The sequence below is a fragment of the Culex pipiens genome, chromosome 3, assembly GCF_016801865.2.
Source record: "Culex pipiens pallens isolate TS chromosome 3, TS_CPP_V2, whole genome shotgun sequence".
NCBI classification, from domain to species: domain Eukaryota; kingdom Metazoa; phylum Arthropoda; class Insecta; order Diptera; family Culicidae; genus Culex; species Culex pipiens.
The window spans coordinates 58,924,401-58,950,853 of NC_068939.1; the positions used below are offsets into that span (position 1 = coordinate 58,924,401).

Sequence of the window (26,453 nt, forward strand, 5' to 3'; positions counted from 1 at the left end):
GGGTACAGTTGGCGCCGAAGAGGGAATTGGATTTTAGGGAAACATAAATATTCATGTATAAAAAAAAACTATTTTAATGATATCGATATTGTTCTTACCAACATTTTCCCAATATATGACAGAATTCGATGAACTCTACGTAAATGCCAATCGTTTGTAAATTGACCCCATTGGATATAATCCCTATTTTATTCGTCAATAACGGCGCCATCCCAAGAAGCCTGCAGTTTAACAAAGGCAGGAATGTTAGTCCAATGCTTTAATTTGCAAACACATCAGACATGAAGTTTTTCGCTCCATTTCCGACGACACCACATCAGACCATTGAATCCACAGCTTTTTGACAAAGAACTCCACAGCTTTTTGACAAAGAACTTTGTCCTAAGGGCACTGTCTACGGGTGTCAATTCAAAATTTCGCGAAACGAAAGTGTAACGATTTGTGTAATTGTTTAAATGCTTATATCTTCCATCCAATTCAAGCAATCTGCGTGCTTTATGCTTCTAACGAAAGGGAAAGTCTTAAATTGCAAGTAGCCTACCTCACAAAGTTGATAAAACTTTGTTAAAGTATTCAAAAGTTAAGATGAAAATAATAAATGAATGCAGGACAAATCCCAGCTGCTGATTGGCTGAGAGAACTTACAAATTTTGCCTCGTCTCCTGCTTTCTTGGAACTGTCACGCGAGAATGTTGCACCAATGTTGCCACATTTCATGTGAACGATATAAGCTAACAGATAGCCTAAAAAAATATCAGTGCCTACCGAGGTTTCGTCAAAGACGGATCCACGGTGGTAATTTTATTGCTCACACACACACGCACACATTGAAAGACACAGTTTGTGCAACAACTTGGGAGGAATTCTGTTCTAATGAAGATTTTTAGGACGGTCACCGGAAAACCAGAATGATTTGGGGCAATGGGGTTGGGACCACATTGGTAGGATATTGGCCGCACCCGGAGTGGCCAGTGCCCTGGGGAAGGTTCTACCGGGGGGACATTAATCGAACCATACTACTTGGGGCAATATGGGTATCCAAATTCATTGTTTTTGAAACTGGTAATGAAAATGGCCATTTTGACCGGATTGGCCACACCTGGAATGGCCAGTGCCCTGGGGAAGGTTCTTCCGTGAGGACGGAACCATATTTGTTCTGGCAATATTTTCATAAATTTTAGCCGACTCAGACACCAGCTGTTCGAGATTTGCCGACTTCGACTCCACAGCCCTACTCATTTTCAAAGAAAAATCATCATCACTCTGAAATGCTCTGCATTTAGTTCAATTTAACGAATTTCTGCACAAAAAAAACGGCATGTGCCGTATGTCGGTGCTGAAGGAATTTATGATCTAAATCAAATCTGACTCAAAATTTATATAATTTTGTGAAGCAATCATTGATCTCCTGGTTGACAATCATTGATTTATGAGGGGTTTCATAATTGTACAAGGAAGAGGAAAAGCGTTACCCAAAAAGTATGAACACGTGTAAGCAGACATGCATTGGCACGCTCTGCACTGGCACTTCAGATTAGCACTTACCTCAAGTTCTACGCACACTGCGCATTGCACAGTGCTAGTGCTATTTTTTAGCACTCCCTTATAGCACGCCCAAGAAATTTCCCAAAAAATTTGGTTAGCACTAGCCTTGGCGGTCAATTGGGTACATTTCAATAAACTGGATTAATTTTTGGAAACTTCTAAGGCTACAAGCGGTTGATCCATTCACGCAAGTGATCAACATCTAACCAATTTTCAGTTTCTCGTGCCATTCCGATTCCAATAATCTAAAAGAAAAAAGCTGGCACTTTAATTACACCAACATAAAAAAACTTTACCTTGTAGAGAATAGATCCATGAACCTTTCAATACCAAGTCTTGAATGCAAGCACTACACCAAACTTTCAGATGAAAGTTGATGAAATTATTTGCATAACTTTCGAGTGGTCGACGTCACTCAAATCCAGATAAACAAATGAAAAAAACGTCTTAGTTACCAGTTTAGTTAGAGTGCAAGGGCGAGTGCTATGATTGAAAACGCAGTGCTATTCGCTAAAATAGCACGCGTGCTAACCGCGCGCAGTGCCAATGCATGTCTGCGTGTAAGGCTCTATTCTAAATAAATTGTAAAAAGAATTTTGTGAAAATTTTATGAACGAAGCGAAATTTATATCGTCAAACGCAAAATCATGGCAACGACGGAAGTCGCCTTAAAAAAAAGCAGTGTTGGTATTATCGCGCTCTCGCGAGAAAATTTTCTCTCTCTCGAGTTCTCGCCGCGAGTCTCGAGCTGCCGAGAGAAACTCACCGATTGCTCGTGCTTTCCTCCGCTCGCGAACGGGCTTTCTCGCGAGCCAGAATTGCCCGTTCGCGAGAAGTTGAACGTGTTAGAAACGAACAAAAAACAACACAGCGATTGAAGTTACACCTCTATACCATCGCCTGGTTCATATTCATAAGCCTGATAAACAAATTGCTAACTTGGGACGAACGGCTAGCACGAGGTGCTCGCGAGCGCTCGCGGCGAGAGCGAGAACGCGAACGAAAATGCGAGCGCGAGCGAGAAGAGAAAAGTACTACAAGTTCTCTCCCTCGTTCGCGAGCGAGAAATGCTTTCCTTCTTCTCGCTCGAATTACAACAATGAAAAAAAGAAAACATGATCTTTCTAAAATGAATAGTATTCAACATTTTATGTTACAAACTTTATAAGTTGGCCACATAGTGAACTTCGCATAATCACTTGCCAAATACAGAGCGAAATCGTTAATTAGAATTTCGCTTCTTCGAATGTCCGCTAATTCAAATGCTCGTTAATTTGATCGTTTTCGAAATAAAAAGCACTCAACCGTCAAAACCAGTTTTCAAACTGATGTTGACGTTTCAACATCATTGTTCGATAATTTCTGAACACTTTGTTTCAAGCTTTTGACAGCTGTCAGTCATTCCAATTAGCGAATTTGAATTCGCTCATTCGAATGCAGTTCCATTCGAATTAGTGAATCCGCTCTGTATTACATCAAGTAATTTTAAACGGACAAACATTGATGCAAAATGGGTTGCTCGATCATAAAACAAATGTTATGCCAGCAATTCAACATAAAAATGCCAAACATATTTAATTGTGTTTAGATATGTAAATTTCTTTTTTCCAATCAAAATTTGAACATTTCCACAAAATACATGATTTCTGCTCCGCCCCAAAACGAGCACTAGTTATCATATCTCGTTTCGTGCGACATTTTGGTGCAACATTTTGCTGACTTTTTCCCTCCATCTCTGGTCCTCTTCCCTTCTGTATGCTGTTGCTACTGCTGCTGCTGCTGCTGCCACTATCACTCCCCCGGGATGCATAGATCACACACAAAACAGCACTGTAATTAATGTTTGTTTGTTCCCGTGGCCCGGTTGTTGATGAAAACGATGAAAACTCTCTCCGGTTTTCCCGGCGCACATCGTACACACAAACACATGCGGTCCTCTGGTTTCAGCAGTACAGTTTTTGGGCCCTCTGGAGTGTGAAGAACATCATCCGAGAACGATATCCGCAACCAACCATCATCAACAACCGGAGTTGTTCCGTGTTACACCACCACCAACGCGCTGGGGCGACGTCGGTTCAAAATGATAAGGGTTCTTGTCCCCTGCCCGGGTTTGGATAATGACTTGGACAGTACCATGTATTGACTGCTCGGTTAGAGAGAGAGAGAGAAAGAAGGTTTGTGATTACTGAATTTGCTGTAATTTGCCACTCAAGATTCAAATTGGAAAAGTTATAATACTGTTTATGCAAAACTAAAGCTCAATCAAGCTCCGGCATATGCATAAACATGTCATCGGACATCACAACCTTTTGAAAGCATTTCATCACCATAATTTTGTGCATTTATGCACACCTAATTCCGGTTATATTATCTAACTAAATACATTTTGATACTACCATAAACGTAGTGTCGAATGGGGCGTGTCGTCGTTTATGAATTCGCGTTCTATTCAATCAAAACAACTCAAACTGATTGAATTAAACAAACCATTGAAATCAAGCAAGCAGAGTGCAGAGCCGGTGATGTTTTCCAATGACAAAAGGTGAGCCAATTTTATTGAAATAGCCAATGAATTTTAAACTTGTTTGCTAAATAACTTGTTAAAAACCCAGAATTAGTTCTTAGAATCTGCTTGAGGAAATTTTTTTTCACGCGATTTTGTTACCAAACCGCAAGCCGGTTCACCTCTCTACCTTTCAACAGTATATCCCACCAAATCTCTTCATCAATAAACCGTTTAGGCAGCCCCCAAACATCGCGCAGCACACGCTGAATCGGTGGGGGAGGTTGAATCTTCCAAACATGGCTGAAGCCCACTTAACAAAACAATGCCCATCAATCGACGCCGGGCCACCGTCCGTCGTGCATTCATCCGACCATTATGCCACCAATTATGACGTCTCTCGCGCCCGCGATCTTGAGCTGGCGGAGAGCCCACACGTGCCTAATAAAAGTAAAAGTGAGCAAGGTAGCAGCTCACACTCGCAGCAAATCGATCCAGACCTTGGCCAAAGTCGCGGCGCTCCACGGGTCCCAGTCTAGTTCGTACCGGCACGGTGAAGAGAACGATGAAGTCGACGGTGATCTTCGCGTTGTTTGTGGTCGCGATCGCAGCCGTTGGGCAGGTCGCGAGTGACGTCGTAATTTGCAACTACGAAAAGTTCGATCTTTACGACGCGATGTACAAGAAGCGGCAGGACGATTTCTGTGTGTTCCAGAACGTGTTTATGTCGACGGATGTGCGGTACGGGGACTTTATGGCCAGCAGCTTGGACTACCAGAAGATTGCGTTTACGAACTCGCGGTTCCCGATCGTGCCGCCGTCTCTGTATCGAAACTTTGACGACATCAGGGAGTTGTACGTGAGGCGGTGTAACATTGAAACGCTTCGGGTTACCCGACTCGTTGAGAAGATGTACGCCGGAAGCAACCAGATCACTTCCGTTTCTATTGACGGAAATGGATCCAACAACTTGAAGGAGCTGTACCTGGAGTCCAACATGATCGCGGACATCGCGAACCTTACCAATCTTCCAAATCTTCATGTGTTGGTCCTCGAGAACAACCCAAAACTGGGAAACACAGACTTTGCGATGTTCTCCCGAATGACCAAACTGTGGAAACTCGACCTGGAAAACACCGGCATGACCAAGATCATCAACACACTCCGGCTAGACCTGACCGAACTGAAGCGACTCGATCTGTCCAACAACCAGCTCACCTACATCGACATGCATCAGTTCCACTCGTTCCCCAAACTAGAGAACCTCTGGCTCAGTGGCAACAAAATGTACTTCATGGAGATGGAACCCATCCGGGCGATCCTCCCGGAAATCCGCAGCATCGTGATCGACGACAACTACTGGGGCTGCCAGCACCTGGCCATCATCAGCAAATACATGCTCGACAACGGCATCATCATCCGCCAGGGCGAGTGCAAATCTCGCAACATCCACAAAGTGTGCTGCTCCGACACGACCGACCTCGTCGACAACCGGTACCTCATCGAGATGAAAATCCGGTCCGAATCCAAGCTGGAAGAATCCGTCAAAACCCTCGAGCGGGACAACCTCGCCCTGCTAGATACCGTGGAGGGAATGCGCGTCCAACTCAACAGCCTCATCCTCAACTACACCGCCAAGATGGAGGAGATGCGACAAACGGCGATCGCAGCGAGACCGGTGGCGGATCCCGTGGATGATCCGGACTCGCTGGAATCGGCCGAAGCCGAGGATTACGCGTACTACGAGAGCGAGGAACGTCACAAAGTTGTCGAAGCGGAGGCCATCGAAGTTACGACGGAAAAGTCGAGCGCCGAAGATGTCTCGTCCGAGCAAAACAGGGTGGAGTGAAGTGATGGATTGTGAAAGTTGCGAGTGGTGGTGATGCGCTTTGCTGTGTTGAAGGGGTTTCGATGAGTGCTAAAATAGCAAATGAAGATGCATCTAATGAAGTGAAATGAAACTTTGCGTGTGGTCATTAAAAGGAAAAAATCATTTGATTGGTTATTGAAAGCATTTACCAGGAACATGGAGATTGAATCAATGTTCGATAAATAGTAAGTATGTTACTAAATTATCCAAATCGGCAAAAAAAAAGTTATGTAATAATTGATGTGTGCGAAGAAGTGAAGTGAATTTTTCAAAGTAACTAAGACTAGGACATTTCATGTAAAAAGTTTTTGTCCTTTGGCTCAGGTCAATAAATGTCTAATTTCATGCCCAACTTTCAAAAATTTTAAGCAGAAAGTATCAAAAACTGCTTTAAAATTACTACAGTTATGCTATTACTGAAAATCTATATATATAAAAAATTTCGTCGGTTTAGTTCGAACGCGAATCAGTTGAACACGGAACTTCGGATCAAGGCGCTTTTTGTTGCGTTAGGTTCGTGTAAGCCCAAGGAAGGTTTATATGCTAAAAAATTGCCACTTTGGCCACTCTGGGACCGATTCCGGAGCATCTGCAGATTGTATGGGAAATTTACTAAACTCAAATTTTGATCACAGGAGGCTGAATAAGCAAATAAGCTATACGTCAACAAACGAAATTAGGCAGAACGAAGTTTGTCGGGTAAGGCTTGTTTTAAATATTTAGATGAACTTTTAAAAATATATTTTTTTTTTAAATTTGAAAAAGTTTAAAAATATATTTTTTTCAATTCCGTCGTCATTCTTGAACTACGAAATAGCCTACTTTTCTGTACCAAAAATAACAGAATCGAATAGCAACACTTTTCAAAATAAATGCTGAAAAGTTCTACTTTTCAGCACTGAAATGGGTGCTGAAAAGTTGAACTTTTCAGCACTTGTTTCGAAGAGTAACACTTTTCAACATTTTTTTGATTTAAACGATTTATTGACAAAATACATGAAAATTCGACTTAAAATTTCACTCAATGGGTGTTTTTGAAATTTCAAAAAATGTTGTATGGAACTCGTTGCAAAACTTGATTTTTTCAGCACACGTCGTATTTATCCAACTTGGTGAACCTCGTTGGATAAATGTACGACTCGTGCTGAAAAAATCCTCTTTTTGCAAATTGTTGCATTAACTACTATTTTTGATAAAAATACAAAAATAAAAGTTGTACAATGTATTTTTAGGTAATTCACAACCAAATGTGCATGTTTTTTTTTTTTTTTCAATGAAAGTTTGAATTTTAGGCAATATAATTTTTTTTGGATCCTGGGAATCTGGGAATTTTTGAAAAGAGGGTGGACAATAATTTGTCATAAAACTTTAAATGGCCTAAACTAAGGCAATTTAAAATAATTTGAAATAAATAAAAAACTATAAACGCAAGCTATGCAATGGTTTCAAAATCATAACAGAAATCAGGATAACAAAAAAAACATGGAAACCGGTAACAAAATCTTGATTGATAATATAAATAACAGAGACCAACAAAATTTTCAAACATATTTAGATAGGGCCGAATGGTTAATATTCAAAGTTAGTATGGAGAATTAGGGCGGTTCGTCGCACTTGCAAACATTCCCAAAATTGCTTGCAATTGCAATTCTCCATAAAAAAATTCCTTATATTTTTTTTTTAATTCCTGCTTCAAATTTTTCTAGGGACCCCTAAGTTTATGCTTCCTCTCGAGTGCAATCATTTTTGACAATTTTTATTGGTCAGGTGGGAGGTGTAATAAAGCTAAATATTTGAGATGTGAAAAGCAAAAATTTCCATTGGTAAATTGCTCAAATACACATTGAAATTCCATTTCGAAGGTGTACCCACAAGCTCAACTTGTACTATCTACATGAGATCCCAGCAAAATAATTTCAAGACGGCACACAAATTTCATCGTATAAGCTTTAGTTTTATTTTTGTTTTGCCTCTGAATCGGGATTTATTAACTCTCAATTAATTACTTTTTTTGTGAATAATGCTTTAAATTATAAAAAAAATCATGTTGAATTATGAACGAATTATGTACGTTTTCGCAAAGAAAAAGAAACTATTTTGATTTTAAAAAAAGTTTCCATCTTCGTTTATCTCTGAAACAACATGTTTGAAACGCTGAGTAAAAATCACTACAATTTTCTTTTTAGGACAATGTTGATCCGATTTTTTTTAAACAAAAATGCTTTTTGATTCCAAATTCAATTGTACTTCCAAAATAGATTTTTGGGTACTTTTTCGAGTGAATTGTCAATATTTCCCAAAAATCACAATTTGAAAAAAAAACTTTGTCACTTTTTGTCTGTTCGCAAAATTGAGTTAATGGGATCAAACGTTCATAAAAAAATAATTAATTTTGTTTACGATCTTATTTTCCGAATAGTCCTTATCATAAACCACGATGAAAATTAATTTTGTGTGTGTTTAAAATCAAACGGTTTTCGAAAAGTCTTTTAGATAACAAAAAAAATACTCAAAAAAACAGTTAAAACCTATTTTCTGAACATTTTATTACCATATGACACAAGTTGTTCAATGGAATAATAACTGTTTCCATACTTTTTCAGAATATTATTATAGGAGGAAGTAAGCAAAACAATATTGTTTTAACCAGCTCCTGTACTTAATACAACAAATTCAAAATCCTTATCATTAAATTTAATGAATTTAAGAAAAATAAAGCTACTGAATTTGCATTTTTGTATTTTTCTGAATACTCATCGAGAGTTGCATTTGAAAAAAAAAATCAAGCTTGAGTCGTTGCAAATATTTTTTTCAACAAAGCAAATTTAGTCTATCTTTAATTTTTTCATTGAAATCAGGCTAATAGAAAATATATTTTAAGTTTTTGTCTCCCATAAAAAAAAACTATAAGAAAAGTTATCAACTATCTTTAAATAATTATAGGTATGTTTTTTCAAACACTTGCTTGAAATTCTTGTTTTTTGGGACACAATATTCATTAGGGTGCCCAGAATATGGATCTTTTTTTCAAAACCTGATTATTGTGGTTAGGTTGAGCGTTTTACCAAAATGCATTACTATGAATACAAAGAGACGAGTTGTTTCTTGAGTTATTTTAGGACTCTGTGCCAAATATGAGCAAATCGATCAACATTTACCCATTGGTACTCTGGGGTGAAACTTGTATGGGAAAAATCGAAAAAAATAAATAAAAAAAAACAAATTTCTTACTGTTTGGCCTGCACGGAGCGCTATTTCCATCCAAATATACCCAAAAGTGAGATTCTTCCCAACTTCAGGCTCGGGTATCAATGGGTTAATCTGAACCAATTTCGCTCAAAATTGATACAGATGCTTAAAAAAAACCAAAAAACCGTTTTCCGCTTGTGTCGCAGGGGGTCATTTTTTCTGGGCATCCTAATATTCATTCAATACACAAAATAGACAACCTCTTTGAACCCTGATTTTCCCATATTAGGGCACCTCATTGTTTTTATTTTTCGTTTTTATTCTTTATTTTCAGAGCCAGTAAACAACTGTCGAAATAGCTGAATCGTAATGTCTTGGAGCAGAAAACTAATGCAATTTGGTTTATTCTTAAGTACGATGATAAGTCTACAAACAGTTCAAATATTTATTGACCATTTATACAACATTTGCATTTTATGTAGCTTCCATAAGTTAGTAATTTATTAACTGTTATTTATTTGTAATATAATAATAATATAATGTAAATTCTGACCATTGCAGTTTTATTCACCTAGAAAGAAATCCAGTTAATCACTGTTTAATTCTCAGTCACTCTGAAGCATCCCAAGTTCTTCCCCCCCTTGATAATCCGCGCAACTTTGTGATCACCAGCAAACCGAACACATGTTCTTTCGCTACAGTCTACGGCTGATAACGCTCTCTAGCGTCGTCATGTGCGTAATCTCCGAAGGCTTGACGTTGTGCGACGAGCCGAGACAGACAACTGCAACGCTTTCCAGCGGCGACGGCAAATGGCGGCATCATTCTGGTACCTTTCGTGAGTAGATTCCCTTGGAATTGTATCGTGGTAGTTTTGAAAATGTCAAACTTTCAGGCTGATAGGACTTTGTGTCCTGGTGCAGATCGTCGACTGCCGGCGGGAGATCAAGTCCAACTGCACGTTGACGGCAAATTATTATGACTGTTTGTTTCGGGACGTGATCATCCGCAGCGAGTCCGAAGCGGATAGTATATTCTTCGGCGAGCAGAACTTTAACGATACCAGCATAGCGTTCCGGGACTGTTCGATGGTGGTGCTGCCGAAGAAGGTTTTTGAGACGTTTCCAGCGATCCAGTACCTCTCGAGTGATGCGTGCAATATCCAGAAGTTGCTTGGTGGGACGTTTGCCAATGCTCAGCGGCTGCAGGAGTTGCATTTGTATAATAACAAGATTTCCAAGTTGAACAACTTTGTGTTCAATGGAGCACTGCAGTTGGAGATATTGTCGTTGTACAACAACACGATCAAGTACTTGGAGGAACACGCCTTTGACGGACTTGGGCGATTGAGGCAACTCTACATGGATGATAACATGATCGAAAAGTTGCCGGAAAGTTTGTTTTCGGGTTTGGAAGAGTTGCAAATTTTGGAGTTGCAGAACAATAAGATTAAAGAAATTACCGACGATCAGTTCATCCTGTGCTCGATGCTACGTGAGTTGAACCTTTCCACCAACATGATCAACACGTTCAACATGACCCAACTGGTGGGGCTGAACAAGCTGGAAATTATGGACATCGGCAAGAACTACTTAGACGAAGTGTTTGTTACGAAATACCTACGCACGCTGAACGCTCAAGAGAACCAAGTCAGTAGAATCCTGATGGATCAAGGAGACTTCTTCCAGCTTACCCATCTCAACCTGTCCCGTAACAACATCGCCAACATCAACAATATCTTCAAGTTTCGGAACCTGATCGAGCTAGACGTTTCGTACAACGAGCTCATCACACTCGACTTCGTGATATTCGCCTTCATGAAGAACCTCAAAGTGATCAAGCTGAACAACAATCACCTCTGGATCATCGACAACGGCATCCCTGCCCCGGCCAAATCCCTTCGAACGCTAAACCTCGCCCAGAACAAGTTCCTGTTCATCGATCTGGCCGTCTTCGACACCTTCCCAGCCCTCGAGAACATCTACCTCCACGGCAACGAACTGATCGATATGCGCATCGAGGACGTCGAGCAAAACTTCCCCTACCTGGCGCTGGTTTCGACCGACAACAACGACTGGGACTGCATCAACCTGATGAACATCGTGACGACGCTGGAGCGGGCCTACGTCAAATGGTCCACCGGAAACCGGAACTGCACCAAGCCCGAGCAGCACAAGTTCATCTGCTGTACCTCGACCGAACATCACCTGCGCGAAAAGATCGTGCGGCTTACCAAGGAGATCTACAAGTCCCGAAAGATGATCAAGCAGCTGATCATGGAGAATGCCGAGCTGCGGACGGAGGTGGAAACGCAGTTCCTGCCGACGGCAGATTGACTAGGCGGGGGAGGAGGGACTCCGGGGGGTGGCACGCGAAGAAGAAACAGTAAATTTTTACACAATTGATGGCAAAAAATGAAATTTTACATGTACCGTCCAACGGTTTTAACAAAATCGAAAGAGTACTGTAACCAGAATCACCTAAATAAATGTATCACATACCATCAGGTACCGCAGCATCAAATCACCATAAATCAACTCGCACACCTCACACGGCGAGATTAATTCCATTAGATCCCGATAAATAATTCCCAACGCGACCGGTTTTCTATTTCCAGGTGAGAGACCCTTTTTCTGCACTCTACCAGCTCGAGGGTAGTTTTTCATCTGCGATAAGATATCTTAATTATTAATTTTTCAAAGCATCACATCATGTTATGTCTTTCGCTAATAACAAACGCGAGTTAGAGACTAACATTAGAGATTTATTTAAGTCTAAAAACTAACTTTAGTGAGCGATTACAAAAACGTGTCTTTATTCTTTCGTGGCTCGCTTTAGACAAAGCTGTCACCTCGCAAGGTGTGCCAACCGCACAACGTTGAGTGTGTTGGTGCGGCGTCTCGCTATGGACAGTGTTGCCATAGCATCTCCCTCTTTAAGACATCACGTAGTGATCGAACCTCGGCGGCAGCCGAACCTCGCGTCCACTCTTGGTGATCGTCGTCGTCGGCACGGGAACGCAACTCGGCGGAATACTTCCCGTCGAAGCCCGCCGGATCGGCCGTTGGATCACAGCTGGTTCCGGTCCATCGTTGTTGCCAGGTTGCTCGGTGAGTTCTGGTTGGTTCGCGCCTTCCGGTTCCACCACAGCTGCTTGCGTGACGTCCTCGGTTGTTGGTTGAGCGAACCCAAACTCGCCCAGGAGAATGTCCAGCGGAAGGTTAACAGCGCGACCGCGCGCCGGCGAATCCGCTGACTCGTGCCGTGGACGAAGCTGGTTGATATGCGACCGGATCAGCCCCGAACGTTGGCCGTCCAACCACACGTTGTAGTTCACCGAGCCGAGCCTTTCGATGACCTTTCCTGCCTCCCAGTACCAGTCGTTCCGCTTGTGCACCTTCGCATACACCAAGTCGCCAGGTGCAAATTCTCGTCTCTGGTCGTTCTCAGCAGTCGTCTTCATCTCAGCAACCGGTGTTGGTGGTGGTCGCAGTAGGTCGAGTGTGGTGCGCATTTGACGTCCAAACAGCAGTTCACTTGGTGACTTCTGCTCGGTTGTTCCGCTCGGCGTCGACCTGTACGTTGCCAGAAACACGTCGAGTGTCTCCTGCAGTGGCTCTCCCTTGTTGATTTTCTTCATTCCTCGCTTGACGGTGTCCACAAAGCGTTCCGCTTGCCCGTTCGATTGCGGGTGGTAGGGCGCGGTGAGGATGTGGGTGATTCCGTTCGCTTTGCAGTAGGACTCAAACTCGTCGCAAGTGAACTGAGCAGCGTTGTCCGACACGAGTACCATCGGCAGGCCAAGGCGTGCGAACGTGCTTCGAAGAAACTGGATCGTGGCCCTAGCGGTCGTGGTCGTCGTCGGGTAGATCTCAGGCCATCGCGAGAAAGCGTCCACGATGATGAGAAAGTAGAGACCATCGATCGGGCCCGCGTAATCAATGTGAATGCGTTGCCATGGTCCCGCTGGTGTTGGCCAAGCTTCTGGTGGAGAGTGTGGGGGAGATTTGGCAGCTGCAGCACAGTCCGCGCACTGCTTCACCGTGTCCTCCACCTGCTTGTCGATGTGCGGCCAGTAGACGAAACTCCGAGCCAGACTCTTCATCCGGACCATGCCCGGGTGACCGTGGTGCAGGCGTTGCAGGATCCGCTTTCGGTAGGTCTCCGGCACCACCACTCGCTGGCCGAAAAGAATGCAGCCCTGAGTCAGCGCCAGGCTCTCCTTCCGGTGGTAGAACGCCTTCACGTCCAGGTTGTCGATTTCGCTTGCGCTGGCCGGCCACTCACCTTCCAAGTACTGGACCACTTTCTTGAGCACCTTGTCCCGGGCGGTAGCAGCGGCGATCATCTTGGAAGTGACAGGTGTGTTGCCAACGGAGTCTTCCAAGACCGCCGACATGTCGTCCTCGAGGTACAGAGCGGCGATAACGTACTCCTCCTCCGGCTTGGCCGCCGAATCGATGAGTCTGGAGAGTACATCCGCGTACCCGAAGTTCGCCGTGGAGACGTAGTCGATGCCAAAGTTGTAGCACAGCAGAACGAGTCCCAGTCGTTGCAGTCGGTTGGACGTGTGCGTCGGAATCCCCTTGTGTGACCCGAAGATGCGGAGCAGAGGCTGGTGGTCTGTCTCCAGAACGAACCGTCGTCCCAGCAGCATCCGGTGAAACTTCGTGACAGCGTAGACGAGCGCCAGAGCTTCCTTGTCGATCTGCCCGTACGCTTGCTCCGCCGGTGTCAACGATCTTGAGGCGTGCTGGATTATCTTCTCCGAACCGTCAGGGAAACGATGTCGGATTGTGGCGCCGATTCCGGTTTGCGAAGCGTCAGCGGCCACGATAATGTCCAGCGTCGGGTTGTAGTGGGTCAGCATCAGGTCAGACTTGAGCAGCTCCTTGAAGCGCTCGAACGATCGTTGGCAGTCGTCCGACCAGGCCCACTTTGCGTCCTTCTTCAGCAGCAGATCGAGTGGCCTACGCAGCTGGTGCATCTCCTTGATGAACTTCGCGTAGTAGTTGACCGCGCCCAAAAACGAACGCAGCTCGGTGAGGTTCTTCGGTGGTGGCATCTGCGAGATGGCAGACACTTTCCCCGGGTCGGTGCGGATTCCGTTTTGGTTGATGATGTGGCCCAGGTACTTCACCTCCGTCATGTAGAACTTGCACTTCTCGATCTTGAGCCGGAAACCGAAATCTTGGATCCGCTGCAGCGTTTGCTCCAAGTTCCGGTCGTGCTCAGCGCGCGTTCGGCCGAACACCAGCACGTCGTCGAGGAACGACGCCGCTCCTTCCTGGCCGGCGAGCATGTTGTCAACGACCTTCTGGAAGGCTCCAGGAGCGGGTTTCACTCCCGGCGGCAGACGCTTGACCTTGAACAGCCCCTTGTGTGTGTTCATAGTCAACAGCTTCTGCGACTCCTCCTCTACCTCCATCTGCAGATAAGCGTCCGACAGGTCAATCACGCTGAAGAACTTGCTGCCAGCCAGCTTTGCGAAGATGTCGTCGGGGGTAGGGAGAGGGTACTTGTTCGCCTCCAGCACAGCGTTCAACCCGGTCGAGTAATCCGCGCAAATGCGGACCACCGGATCTCCGTCTGCGTCGCGCTGCGCCTTCCGAACTGCCACGATGGGTGCCGCCCAGTCCGAGTAGTCGACCGGTTCCAGCACTCCCATGTTCTGCAATCGGTTGAGCTCCTTCTCAACCAGCCGCTGCGAGTGGAACGGCACTGGCCGCTTAGGCTTGAAGACCGGCTTCGCCCCGTCGATCAGGAACAGCTGGATCTTCGTTTTCGTGCACCGTCCGAGTCCTTCCTGGAACACCGCCGGAAATTTCGCCTTCAGCGCGGCACCACATGCCAACGAGTCCTCCGCAGTTGTGAGTTGCTTGCAGAAGTCGTTGATCGGAATGTCGTACAGCCCGAAAGCTTCCATCAGGTCGCTCCCAGCGCACAGGAGTGACGGAGCACACGGAACGCTTGGTGGTCCCGCGGAACGTGACGTCACACTCGAACTCCAATTCCAGCGGAAGGGGTTTGCCTGAGGCTGTGGCCACCCGCAGTTCCGTCGGAATGGTTTCTGGGTTGCCGAGCAGGGGAAGTGAATCCGTCGAGATGATGGTGTAGTCCGATCCGCAGTCGAGCTGGAGTTCGATCGGTTCGTTGTTGATCAGAACTTCCACGAACTTGCGCCGTCCGACGACACCTTCCTTGTTGACAGCGTACACTCCGTTTGAGTGTCCCCCGCCGTCGGCCCGCTTCTTTTTGTGCTTCTTCTTGCCGCCTCCGGGTGCTGTGTGTGATGCACCTTCTCCGGAACCGGAGGGTTTGGAGCAGCAAGCACAGTATCCTTCCTTGTGTCCCACTTTGCCGCACGTCTTGCAGGTGTGTTTCGTGTACGAGCAGTCTGCAACAAAGTGCATCTGCCCGCACTGCCAGCACGGACGTCGTGGGGTTGCCTTGGCCGGATTCCTGTTGTCGAACTTCCGTTCCGGTTTGCCCGACTCGCGAAAGCCGCTGCGATCCTGCTGGACCGCTTTGACGGCCGGCTTCGGACCCTCAATAACAGCAGTGTCGTGTTTGAGGTTGTCCAAATGCTGGCACTCCAATAACAGCTTCTTGAGAGTCATCGGGTGCTCCGCCGTCTCGCCTTCCATCTTCGCCAGCAACCGGGTCCGGATGTCCTTGTACCGCTCCGACTGCAGACCAGCGACAAAAACCAGGCACTTGAACTGGTCGGAGGTGATCGTCCGGATGTTGAAATCCTCGCACGCTCGGTTGACGGTACTGGCGTACGTGACGAAATCCTCCGCATTCCGCTTGGTCGTCTGCAGACACTGGTAGCGCCGGAAGAACACGGACGTTTGGTGCCCGAACATCTCCTTCAGCGTGTCCACCGTGTCCTGGAACGATCTGTCCGGTGGGTTCTCCGGTAGGATGTAGTTCACGTAGCGGTCGTGATCCACCGAGGACAGCTTCCGCACGAGCAGCCGCACTTTGTCCGCTTCCTCCAGCTTCTCCCCGCCCTTGTTGAAGGCCTCCTCGTGCCGGGAGTACCACTTGTCGAAGACCAGTCCGCCTTGGGGGTCGTAAACAAATTCCGGGATGGTGTTTGAAAGTGTTTCCATCAGGAACTCGTTGTCCTTCGGCTTGGAGAGCTGCTCGAGGAGAGCCTCCTGGGTTCTGGACTGGTTCTCCAAGTAGGCGGTGAGCTGCGCCAGAATCGCCGTGAGATCCGGCTGCTGCTGCGGCCCGTCCTTCTTCGGCGTCACTTTCGGGGGCATTTCGAGGTTAGGAACCCCGCTCGAACGCGAAAACCCGAAAAACGACGCGAAACTACTTCGAACCGAAACTAATCCTCGTCGCCAAACAATGTTATGTCTTTCGCTAATAACAAACGCGAGTTAGAGACTAACATTAGAGATTTATTTAAGTCTAAAAACTAACTTTAGTGAGCGATTACAAAAACGTGTCTTTATTCTTTCGTGGCTCGCTTTAGACAAAACTGTCACCTCGCAAGGTGTGCCAACCTCACAACGTTGAGTGTGTTGGTGCGGCGTCTCGCTATGGACAGTGTTGCCATAGCACATCACAACACCGGTCAACCCCATTATTTATGGAACCGTCATCGTCATTATCGTCATCATCATAATCATCATCATCGGACATCACCAGAGTAGCACTTTCGCTGGACCACTGCGGCAGCATCCCAACTAGGCGGAGATCGTCGGCACAACAAAAAAAAGAAAAACATATAATTCTACGACGAAAAGGTCCGGCTGGTGGAGGTCCTCTGGCCAGGGCCGTAAATTATGCCGGCAATGTTGTATCACTCATCTCGGCTCAGGGATCACAGTCACGTACGCACGTCAAGCATCATCATGGGCTAATGATGGAAAACAAAAGGATAATGTTATCCCCGCGTGGAGAAAATAATTTACTGCGCTAGACGGTCGAAGGGGTGTGGCCCAGGAAAGTGGGGGGACGGAACGTGTCGTCCCGGTACCGAAGAAAAACGCAAGCAGCTGGACTTTGACCATTGAACTTTAGTTTAGAAAAAAATACAAGGCATATAAAAGATATATTTGACCTAAAAAAAATGTGGATCAATATTACCTCTATTATGATGTAATATTACCTTAATTATAGTGGAAATCACGCATAAGCATAAGCACATAAGCGGTAAAAATAGACTGAAATGTGAAATATTGAACATTTTCTTAGGAAAGAAGTCTATTTGGGAATGGGTAAATCATTTCTGAACTATTATGGCATTCCTAGATACCCATTCATATATGTAATTTTATCACATAAAATGTGTAATATTACTAAGGCTACCAACTGTACGGAATTTTTCCTTGCCGTACGAATTTTCGACTCCGCGGATTTTTAACAGGCCGGAATTTTTGTACGGAATGTTTCGCATAATACTGATTTGAACGGAATTTTAACAACTTTTTAAAATTGATTTGCTTTTCTGATCTGCCCAAAGCTTTTTTCAAATTAGACAATTTTATTTATCTGTCAATTTGTATCAAATAGATAATTTGGATAGTATTCCTCAGTTCACAGTTGATTATCAATTATCGTTCTTTTCAAATTCCTTACAAAACATATTTATCTGTTAAAAGATCCAAATGTTTTCTATAGCTTGCGAATAGTTTTACATGTTTATAAGACCTTTTTTTTAAAAAAGCTGTCGCAATGTTTTCATGAGAACGATATTCTATATATATAAAAAACAAGCCTTACCCGACAAACTTCGTTCTGCCTTTTTTCTTTTGTTGACGTTTTTTGATTTTTTTGCTTATTCAGCCTCCTGTGATCAAAAAATGAATTTACGTAACTTTCTCTATACAATTTGCCGATGCTCCGGAATCGGTTCCAGAGTGGCCAAAGTGTCAATTAGTTAGCGTAAGAACCTTCCTTGGGCTTATACGAACTCAACGCAACAAAAAGCACCTCGATCCGACGCTCCGTATTGAACTGATTCGCGTTCGAACAAAACCGTCGAAATTTTTTATATATATAGATTTCGACGGTTTTGTTCGAACGCGAATCAGTTCAATACGGAGCGTCGGATCGAGGTGCTCTTTGTTACGTTGGGTTTGTATAAGCCCAAGGAAGGTTTATACGCTAACTAATTCACACTTTGGCCACTCTGGAACCGATTCTGGAGCATCGGCAAATTGTATGGAGAAAATTACGTAAAATCACATTTTGATCGCAGGAGGCTGAATAAGCAAAAAAGTTAAAAACGTCAACAAACGAAAAAAAGGCAGAACGAAGTTTGTCGGGTAAGGCTTGTATTTTTATAAGCAAACTTGACATTTCGAAACGTTTGAACGTTTGAAAAAAGGAAGAACATGAAGATTTGATTCAGCAAACCGCAGTTTATTTTGGGAATATTTTAAAACGTGCAAGTCATAAGCAAAGTGAAATTTGTGAAATGTAAAAACGAGACAGTTTTCAAGTTTTAAATTTATATAAATTATTAAATTTATAATGATCTAATTGCAAATAAATAAAATATAACGTGATTTTCTCAAAGAAAATGCAAATTCAAAAAAAATTAGGCCATTTAATTAAATAAACCTTCTGAATTCTGCAAACTTTCAGAATGGTTAGATTTTCGTCTGCCAGATTTTTCCAGATTTCTAAACGATAATTAACCCATTATAAACTCCAAAAATGTGTAATTTCGATTTTCCACTATAATTATGGTGTTACAACATAAAAGGGTAATATTTAATCATAAAATTGTACACCATCCAAATTTACAATTTTTAACAGTGTACTTTAAAAATATAAGCTGAAGCTAGGGGAAAACAAAGCAAAACATAAGCAAGGTAAACATTTGATTATATTGTACTATAATTTTCCAGTTCCACCTGTCAATGATTTTGAAAAGATCTGTAGCAACATTTGGAAAGGGGAGAGAGAGCAGCACTGCTACGGTTCGGTCGTGTGTGCTGTCACGGGCATAAATTTTTAACGATTTCTAAGTGAAAAATATTAAGTTTAACAGTGAAAAGTTATTCATCCGTCGCGGAAAATGATTCTAGTTACGAATAATGTGGAATTCAAGTGATTCTTGAGAAAAAAGTGCAATTTTTTGTGATTTTTGCTTCAATTTGGGGCAGGAGGAAAATGGCGTCATGTTTTGGCACTTGTTGGGCTACGCCATCCGGAGAGAGAAAACTTAGTGGTGTTAGTGTCTATAATCTTCTCTCGCGAAAATGGTTGTGAAAAAGCAGAGTACAGAGAGAAACAGTTTTTTTTTGCCGCGCGCTCCTGGCTCCTCGCTCTTCCTGGAAAAGACGGCCCTTGAGAGTCGAGAGAACATAATGGCGTGTATGACAGTGTTGGTGTTGGTGTAACGTAGGCGGTCAACAACAGCAGCTTGACTCGGCGGCTTGATTGCTGGGCGGATTTTCTTGCTTGACCGAGCGGCTGATCGGAGTCTGCCACCTATACCTGAGGCTGATTTGGTGAGCTTGTTTCATGTTGTGTGTGTGTGTGTGTGTGTGTGTGTGTGTGTGTGTGTGTGTGTGTGTGTGTGATGAATGACATGTGATTATATGCTTGTTTGAATGAATCTGTGTGTCAGGGTTTGAGCGTGAAAGAGATAAAAGCGACGTGAAAGAGATGAGTTCTTGTTTTGACAATTGGTGAGTGCCTACGATCGGGTGAGTGGAGCGAGTGAGAGCGAAAGTGTGTGAGTTGTGGATGCTGTGGACTGAGTGTTGAGGTCAGTGCAGTGCTGCCGATTTAATTGGTTTATCATACATTTTCTATACATTTTATCATACATTTTCATACATCTTCTATACATGTTCTCAGGATTTTTCGTGTTTTCGGTGTCATTTTGTTTAGAGATTTCTATTAATTATTTTCCGAGTTAGTTCTTTGGATGGTGGTGGTGGTTGGATATTTGTGTTTCTGTTGTTTCATTTGTGGTTCCATCTGAATTATTAGTTTTTAATTAGTGTTATTTTTTACAGCTTCCTGGAATTATTTTCCAATTAACTGTCTATATGTAAATGTATCTACTCACTACATGTTTTATTTAAATGTTCACATTATTACTATTCTTTTCCTAACATACCATCTCCTCATACTTTATATGATCAAATTTCTTAAATTGACGAAACTTTCTAAAACAGCATGGGAAATGTCTGGAGCATTTGTATTTTAAATTACTGCTACTTTTTACAGCTTCCTGGAATCAGCCTGATTATATTTATTATTTATTATTATTACAAAACTATATGCTTATTAGATAATACACTACAGACTCACACTTACACTTACAAACTTCCAATACATTTAATACATTACGCATTCAACATTTTTCATCGGCCCGATGAAATTCCCCTAACCCCCATTCCAAACCTCCCAAAAATATTCCGTTCACTTTTAAAAGTCGCATGTTGTCTAAAAATATTGAATTGACCATTGTGGCACCCCCTACAGCGTGGTGCAGACCCGTTATGCTATGCTATGCTATGCTATCTGTAGCAACATTTGGAAAGGGCGCATAAGCATTTTGACAGCTTGGACTATTTTGCAAATTCCGAAACAACAGGTAACTTTTTAACAAAACCCGAGAGGTTAAAAGGTAGCCGTGGAGGTCAGCTAATGTTATACATTTCATATTTTGTGAAAAAGTTACATATTACCTCAGAATTTGCAAAATAGTTCAAGCTGTCAAAATGCTTATCCGTCCTTTTCTCGTTTTGCTCCAGAGATTATGATAGCAGAGAAATTCTTTGAAAGTTCTGTAAAAGTTAAATATTCGTACTCATTTAAAAAATTGTTTAAATTTGGAAGTTGTAAAATTTGAAGGTTTAATATTACCTCTCTTATGATCTAATATTACCTCAATTTATACTGAAAAAGTGGCATTACAACAAAAAGGTGGTAAATTTACAAAATTTAAGATGGAAAAATACTTTTTTTTCTGAAATAAAAGTTTCTCGTATGTAATATTACCATGATTTGTTTTACTGTGTATCTTTTGATTGGGCTCATACTCATACACATTTTGTACACAAAAATAAAGCCATTTGTCATCATCCTTTCGTCCATACAAATCTCCTTCAAATTTTGAGGGTGGTAATACAAAAATGATGTTTAAAATTTCAAGTAATATTAAGGATCAAAATTTGTAAATCATGATCGAAAAAAATGCCTCTAATTTATATGTTAAAAACATATTTTAAATCGAAAAATTTTCACAAATTAAAAAAATTTGAACAAAGTTCTTTGTTTTAATGTTCTGGTCACTTTTAGGTACATTTTCTATTTAAAAACTGTTATTTTTGAACAATTTTACACTTTTTGTGAAAATAGTTTTGTAAAGTTCTGAAAATTTACTACAATTTTATTTCAGTGCATGTATTACGTTCTTTGCGGTTTTGCTGGCAAAACAGAAAAATCAGCGGAGAGTGTTCATGAATTAGAAAAGAAGGGGAGTGTTAAAAAAAGTTCTTGCTTGAAATCACTAAAGATAGAAAGTGAACTCACGAGCTTTAGTGACAGTCACTATACACTTTGATATTTTGGTGCTGATATCATCTAATGATAGTTTTTTTCTACAGCATCGGTAAGAAAAACAAATTGAGAAAATTTTCCTCAGTTTTCACCAAAAAAAACTCTAAATGTTGTAAAGGGCAACATACTTAAATACATATTTTTTTCAAAAAAAAAATTGGAGGCAATATTTTTGCTCATACTTTTCTATGACTCTATGTCATAGAGATCTTTTGAGTCGGAAAGAAGTATGAGCAAAAATTTTGCCTCCAATTTTTTTTGAAAAAAAATATGTATTTAAGAAAAAAAAAATCTTCACCAGGCACTTTTTTGACTTCAGTATTTAATTTAAAATTGAATTTTTAATTGAAATTTACATTAAAATGATGTAAAAATTATGTAATATAACACATTTTTGCTGACAAAAAAAAACTGTCATCATTCGCTGATAAATATTACCATATTTTTTTCTGTGTAGGTGTTGACGAGGAGTATAAGGAAATGAAAAGATGCACAGAGAAAATAGCAGATTTTTAAATTAACTTTTTCACAAAAACTCTAAATGTTTAATAGGACAACAACCAACATCTTTTGAGTCACAGAGAAGCACGGTTCAAAATTTTGCCACCGTAGTTTTTTGAAAATAAAATTCTACGCCAAGCATTTTTTTGACTTCAAATTTTAATTTAAAATTGAATTTTGAAATTCGAATTCAGATCTATTTTTTTATAAAATGCATTATTTTTAATTTTAAAACTTTTTATTCCTAATTATCTGTTAAAAATAGGAGTTTTTTAGATTTTGTAATTGCACTTGAGATTGCACGATTTTTGGGATTCTTTTCATATGACGCGTGTCAACATTGATTGCTTGGAAGTTGTACGGTGTTTGTTTAAAATCTCACGATCAAACCCAATTGATGAGGAATACTTTCTGTATAAAGTATCACTTAATCTTCTTCATGAGCTTAGCTACGAACCACAGATAATTACTTGAACAAATTCTAATTATGAGAAAAACGACAAATCATTTTGCCAAAATCTATTTATTGCCTTTAAGAAATAATTAACAAGCCTGATCACACCTCACTTACAGCATATACCGGCCTCCAACCGCTCTCCCTCCTTGCACTGGTCGGCGGTGCTCTTGTACTCCGTTGGGGCATACTTCAGCTCCTTCACGAGCTCCCCAATTTTATCACACCGGAACTCATTTCCCTCCAACATTAGCCGCACCAGCACGGGGAACTTGTCGCTGAGCTTTTTAGCGCTAAACTCCGTCAGCTTGTTGTGGCTCAGGTTTAGGGTGATGATCCTCGGGAGCGTTCTAAGAACGTCCATGTCCAGCCGGGTTAGCTGGTTGTGGGAGAGGTGCACGTACTTCAGGTAGGTCCAATCGCTGGTCAGGCTGTTTGTGATGGTGGAGATGCGATTTCCGTCGAGTTTGAGCAGGATGAGGTTTCGGTACTTGGTTACCGAGCTGAAGTCGAAGCTTTCGATCGCGTTGTAGGATAGATCGAGGGTGATTAGTTTGTTGAAACTTGGGACTTGATCTACGCTGGTTAGCTTGTTGTGGGACAGTCTCAGGAAGATGAGCGAAGGGTCCTTGCCCAGAGATTCGACCATCTGGATTTGGTTGTTCGATGCCACCAACTTGCGCAGGTTCTTGGGAATGCTGACCGCTTTGAGGCGGTTGAAGCTCACGTCGATGGAATCGACAGACCAATCTCGCAGGAACTGTCTCAGATCAAACTTTTGAAGTGCATTGTGGGATACGTTGAGGGCGACCAGATCGGAACAAGCCGCAAACTGGGCGTCGTCAAGCTTGGACAGTGAATTTCCGTGAAGATCGACCTCCTCTAATGCGGTATTCTTACTGAACACGTTCGGAGAAAGGTTCGCGATTTGGTTGTTGTTCAGCTTCAAGACCTTCAGCTGCTTCAAGCCGTTGAAGGCGTTTTCCTGCACTTCACTGATACTATTTTGCGAAAAATCCAGCACGTTGAGCTTGGTAGCTCCCACGAACAGATCATTCCGCAGTAGAGAAATCTTATTGTTTGTCAAATTCAATTCTCTCAACTTGGAAGCATCCATAAAGGTGCTGCTCATGAGATTCTTGATGCCGCTGTTGCCACCGTCGAATGTTTCCACGCTGGACAGCTTTTTGAAAACTGCCGTCGGGATCGACACCATGGACGAAGATTCGAACTTGACATTTCGTGGGGAACTTCCTGCACTCGAAAAGGTCACCTGGTTCAGCTGATCTGCTGAGCTTAGTTGAACGGAACGGAAGATGCACAGTTGGTTCTCCTGCAAGGAACACTGGTAGTCGCGAGCGGATGAGGTTCCTAACAGGAAGGTAGCCCTAGAAAGTCAAATAGTTAGCATAATGTTCTTGATTGTCTAATAAAATTCTTACAAAATCCAACGTAATCCTCGAAGCTTCATCATCTATCTTTTGGAATGATGCTCAACTGTAGACTTTCCGCGAAGAACTGGCTTTGTGCAGCATTAAGAGAACAATTTTATAGCAGTTATCAGCTGTTGTTTACAAATAACCTTGACTGTAGCTGATTAAGTACCGCGAATTGATATGTTACTACTAGGAAGATGTTTGATTCAGCAACGGATTCACTGCATTTGAATGGCGTGTGTAAAATTTGTAAACTGAGATAAATGGTTTATACAAAATAATCAAATTACAAGTGAAATTGATTCAACGATGCAGTTTGAGGTTTTGAAGTTTTTTAAGCATTCCCTACAATTTCTCAAAAATACTTTTCTCACTGTTCACAGTTCCTAGTAAAAAGCACCAGGCCATTAGCCGAAATGTCAAACAGTCGTCAACAAATTGCACGCTAGCTTACACTCTCAGCGAATAACGCTGCTGAAGCCGCTCCACGTGGCATCAACAAGCTCAACGGGGGAGGACCTCCCGGTGAGGCCACATTGACAACGCACCAACGCTCATAAAGTAGAGCTTCGATAAAACATTTCCACCTCCCGCAGCATTTTCCCCAGCTTTGTCAGCCCAAGTGTGTATCACTATGTCACCAGTCAGTTTGTGGTGGAACGCTATCGTGCAAAGGTTGTTTGGTTCTTCACAGGAGCTCGCCGCAAAAATGGAGTCCCGGAGAGGTAGCTTTCGACTGGTGATTCGGTACCATCCGAATTTGATTTTGGTTGGAAAATCTCTGGAGGAACCGATCATGGGGAAACATTTCAAAATTTCACAACCAGTGCGACCGCACGACCATCCGGTTTTCGATACCACGTTGCTTTATGTGAGTATTTATCGGAGTGGGATCAAACTTGATGTGACAGGTGGTACTTTACTTTTTTTAGATTCCGATTTACTGTCACCTGGTGCTTCATCCACCGTCGGAAATAGTGCGACCAAAAACGCCGGACCTGCTGATCAAAGCTCGGATGGAGAAAGTGATGGACACTTGGGCAGATTAGAGTTCGTTTTGATGGGTGTCCTCTAATGTCAACGTGAATCTGTTCCTGATTTTGTACATTTTATTATACAATACTAAAAACTAATGGTAGATTAATAAACAAATTGCTCAAAAAATCATTTTATTCAATTTTATTTTATCCGATCCATCATTACAACTCAACATATCCAATGTAAAAGCTCATGCAAGCATTCTTCATTCCAATCATTCCGCAGCAAATCCCAGCTCAGTCCAACTGTCCAACAAGTTTTCCTGCAGAATTCAAATTTCGCCACTAATTCACATACTCGCGTGTGACACTTTTCCTATCGTCGTCGCGCGCGTTTTATTGACTTCTGGCCCGCATAGTTGTCGTCAATTCTTTTCCCTAACTCTCTCGATAAACTAGATTGGGTTTCAATGAAAGAAAACTCCAGCCAACTCTTATTATCTCAAACAGCACTTCTTTTTTTTCAATGCTTTCGCCGCCCCCCATCGAATACCGAAAATCCAATAAATGTTCAATAAATTCCATCGCATCAAGTTGGAGCATTTCGCAGAAGATGGGAGAGTCGTCGTCTAATGTCACATGCACAAATATCGCTTACCGGAATCACACTGCGCGATGATGGCGAGCGCGCAAAGTGAGGAGGAGATGAGCGCAAAAACAAGCGCTGAAATGCGATGACATCCGCAGGGTGAAAGAATTGGAAAAGTTTTTTTTGCTCCACTCGTTTTTTTTTGCCAGTTTCTGCCCTAACCAGGCAGCAGCCAAACCGGAAGTCCTTATGGATGTTGTGTGTGTTTGTGATGTGAAAAGAGTTATACGATTACTGTAGTGATCCCTGAATCCAAATATTGAACTAAAGATGGGAGATCTCATGATTGAGAAGATCTCTTTTCCAAATTTAACATCATTGCACAGTGGGAAAATAGGACCCAAAAATTTATCGAAACATGGTTTCACGCAAACCTCCAATTATTTTACATCAAAAGCTTCGTTTTTCATATCTTTAACCTTGAATCTTTATGTAAAACAATCCTTAAACAATAAAAAAATCAAACTCCAGTGGCTACATCCGGAACCGTATTTATCAAACAGCGTAAACTGGTCATGCGACGCATCAAACTTCTTGATTTTTTATGGGCCGGTTCTCAGGTTCTCCGGATGCCAAACCCGTAATTCATTTTTCTCAAACACCTTGAACTTCCCTTACTACATTTCAAACTACATGGCTTAAAAGGAGGAGTGTTCATTTAAAAAGTACAAAGAAAAAAAAAGTTTAATTTTGGAATGTTGAAAATTTGGTAGGTTGAATATTACCTCTTTATTTGTGTAATATTACATAAAAAATGTGTAAAAATGTGAACCTGATGAATAT

General features: G+C 42.4%; 5 protein-coding genes across 5 annotated transcripts; 3 read left to right on the top strand and 2 right to left on the bottom strand.

The window, feature by feature from the left end:
* Positions 1-4,412: 4,412 nt before the first annotated feature.
* On the top strand, positions 4,413-6,028 carry LOC120417631 (uncharacterized). Its single transcript, XM_039579743.2, has one exon. The coding sequence runs from the start codon at positions 4,614-4,616 to the stop codon at positions 5,895-5,897; it is 1,284 nt and encodes a 427-aa protein (XP_039435677.1). The 5' UTR covers positions 4,413-4,613; the 3' UTR covers positions 5,898-6,028.
* A 3,767-nt stretch (positions 6,029-9,795) lies between these two features.
* LOC120417640 (leucine-rich repeat-containing protein 15-like) lies at positions 9,796-11,583 on the top strand. Its single transcript, XM_039579752.2, has 2 exons — positions 9,796-9,945; positions 10,003-11,583. Exons 1-2 carry the CDS (start codon positions 9,920-9,922, stop codon positions 11,441-11,443), a joined length of 1,467 nt encoding a protein of 488 aa, XP_039435686.1. The 5' UTR covers positions 9,796-9,919; the 3' UTR covers positions 11,444-11,583.
* Positions 11,584-12,042: 459 nt separating this feature from the next.
* On the bottom strand, positions 12,043-16,381 carry LOC120417632 (uncharacterized protein K02A2.6-like). The gene is made up of 2 exons (XM_039579744.1): positions 15,096-16,381; positions 12,043-15,040 (listed from the first exon to the last, which is right to left on the bottom strand). Exons 1-2 carry the CDS (start codon positions 16,379-16,381, stop codon positions 12,043-12,045), a joined length of 4,284 nt encoding a protein of 1,427 aa, XP_039435678.1.
* Positions 16,382-22,667: 6,286 nt separating this feature from the next.
* Positions 22,668-24,175, bottom strand: LOC120417633 (leucine-rich repeat transmembrane neuronal protein 3-like). Its single transcript, XM_039579745.2, has 2 exons — positions 24,051-24,175; positions 22,668-23,996 (listed from the first exon to the last, which is right to left on the bottom strand). Exons 1-2 carry the CDS (start codon positions 24,080-24,082, stop codon positions 22,718-22,720), a joined length of 1,311 nt encoding a protein of 436 aa, XP_039435679.1. The 5' UTR covers positions 24,083-24,175; the 3' UTR covers positions 22,668-22,717.
* A 268-nt stretch (positions 24,176-24,443) lies between these two features.
* Positions 24,444-25,162, top strand: LOC120417629 (WD repeat-containing protein on Y chromosome). The gene is made up of 2 exons (XM_039579741.2): positions 24,444-24,915; positions 24,977-25,162. The coding sequence occupies exons 1-2, from the start codon at positions 24,679-24,681 to the stop codon at positions 25,091-25,093; spliced, it is 354 nt and encodes a 117-aa protein (XP_039435675.1). The 5' UTR covers positions 24,444-24,678; the 3' UTR covers positions 25,094-25,162.
* Positions 25,163-26,453: the final 1,291 nt, after the last annotated feature.

Excerpts from the sequence above, each read along its gene's own strand:
- LOC120417631 (XM_039579743.2), top strand. The coding sequence starts at position 4,614 with ATGAAGTCGACGGTGATCTTCGCGTTGTTTGTGGTCGCGATCGCAGCC.
- LOC120417640 (XM_039579752.2), top strand. The coding sequence starts at position 9,920 with ATGGCGGCATCATTCTGGTACCTTTC. Across the intron at positions 9,946-10,002 it reads GCATCATTCTGGTACCTTTC|GCTGATAGGACTTTGTGTCC; the intron begins GTGAGTAGATTC and ends TCAAACTTTCAG.
- LOC120417632 (XM_039579744.1), bottom strand. The coding sequence starts at position 16,381 with ATGCCCCCGAAAGTGACGCCGAAGAAGGACGGGCCGCAGCAGCAGCCG. Across the intron at positions 15,041-15,095 it reads GAGTTCGAGTGTGACGTCAC|CGACCTGATGGAAGCTTTCG; the intron begins GTTCCGCGGGAC and ends GTGCGCTGGGAG.
- LOC120417633 (XM_039579745.2), bottom strand. The coding sequence starts at position 24,082 with ATGATGAAGCTTCGAGGATTACGTTGGATTTT. Across the intron at positions 23,997-24,050 it reads CGAGGATTACGTTGGATTTT|GGCTACCTTCCTGTTAGGAA; the intron begins GTAAGAATTTTA and ends TTGACTTTCTAG.
- LOC120417629 (XM_039579741.2), top strand. The coding sequence starts at position 24,679 with ATGTCACCAGTCAGTTTGTGGTGGAACGCTATCGTGCAAAGGTTGTTT. Across the intron at positions 24,916-24,976 it reads TCGATACCACGTTGCTTTAT|ATTCCGATTTACTGTCACCT; the intron begins GTGAGTATTTAT and ends TACTTTTTTTAG.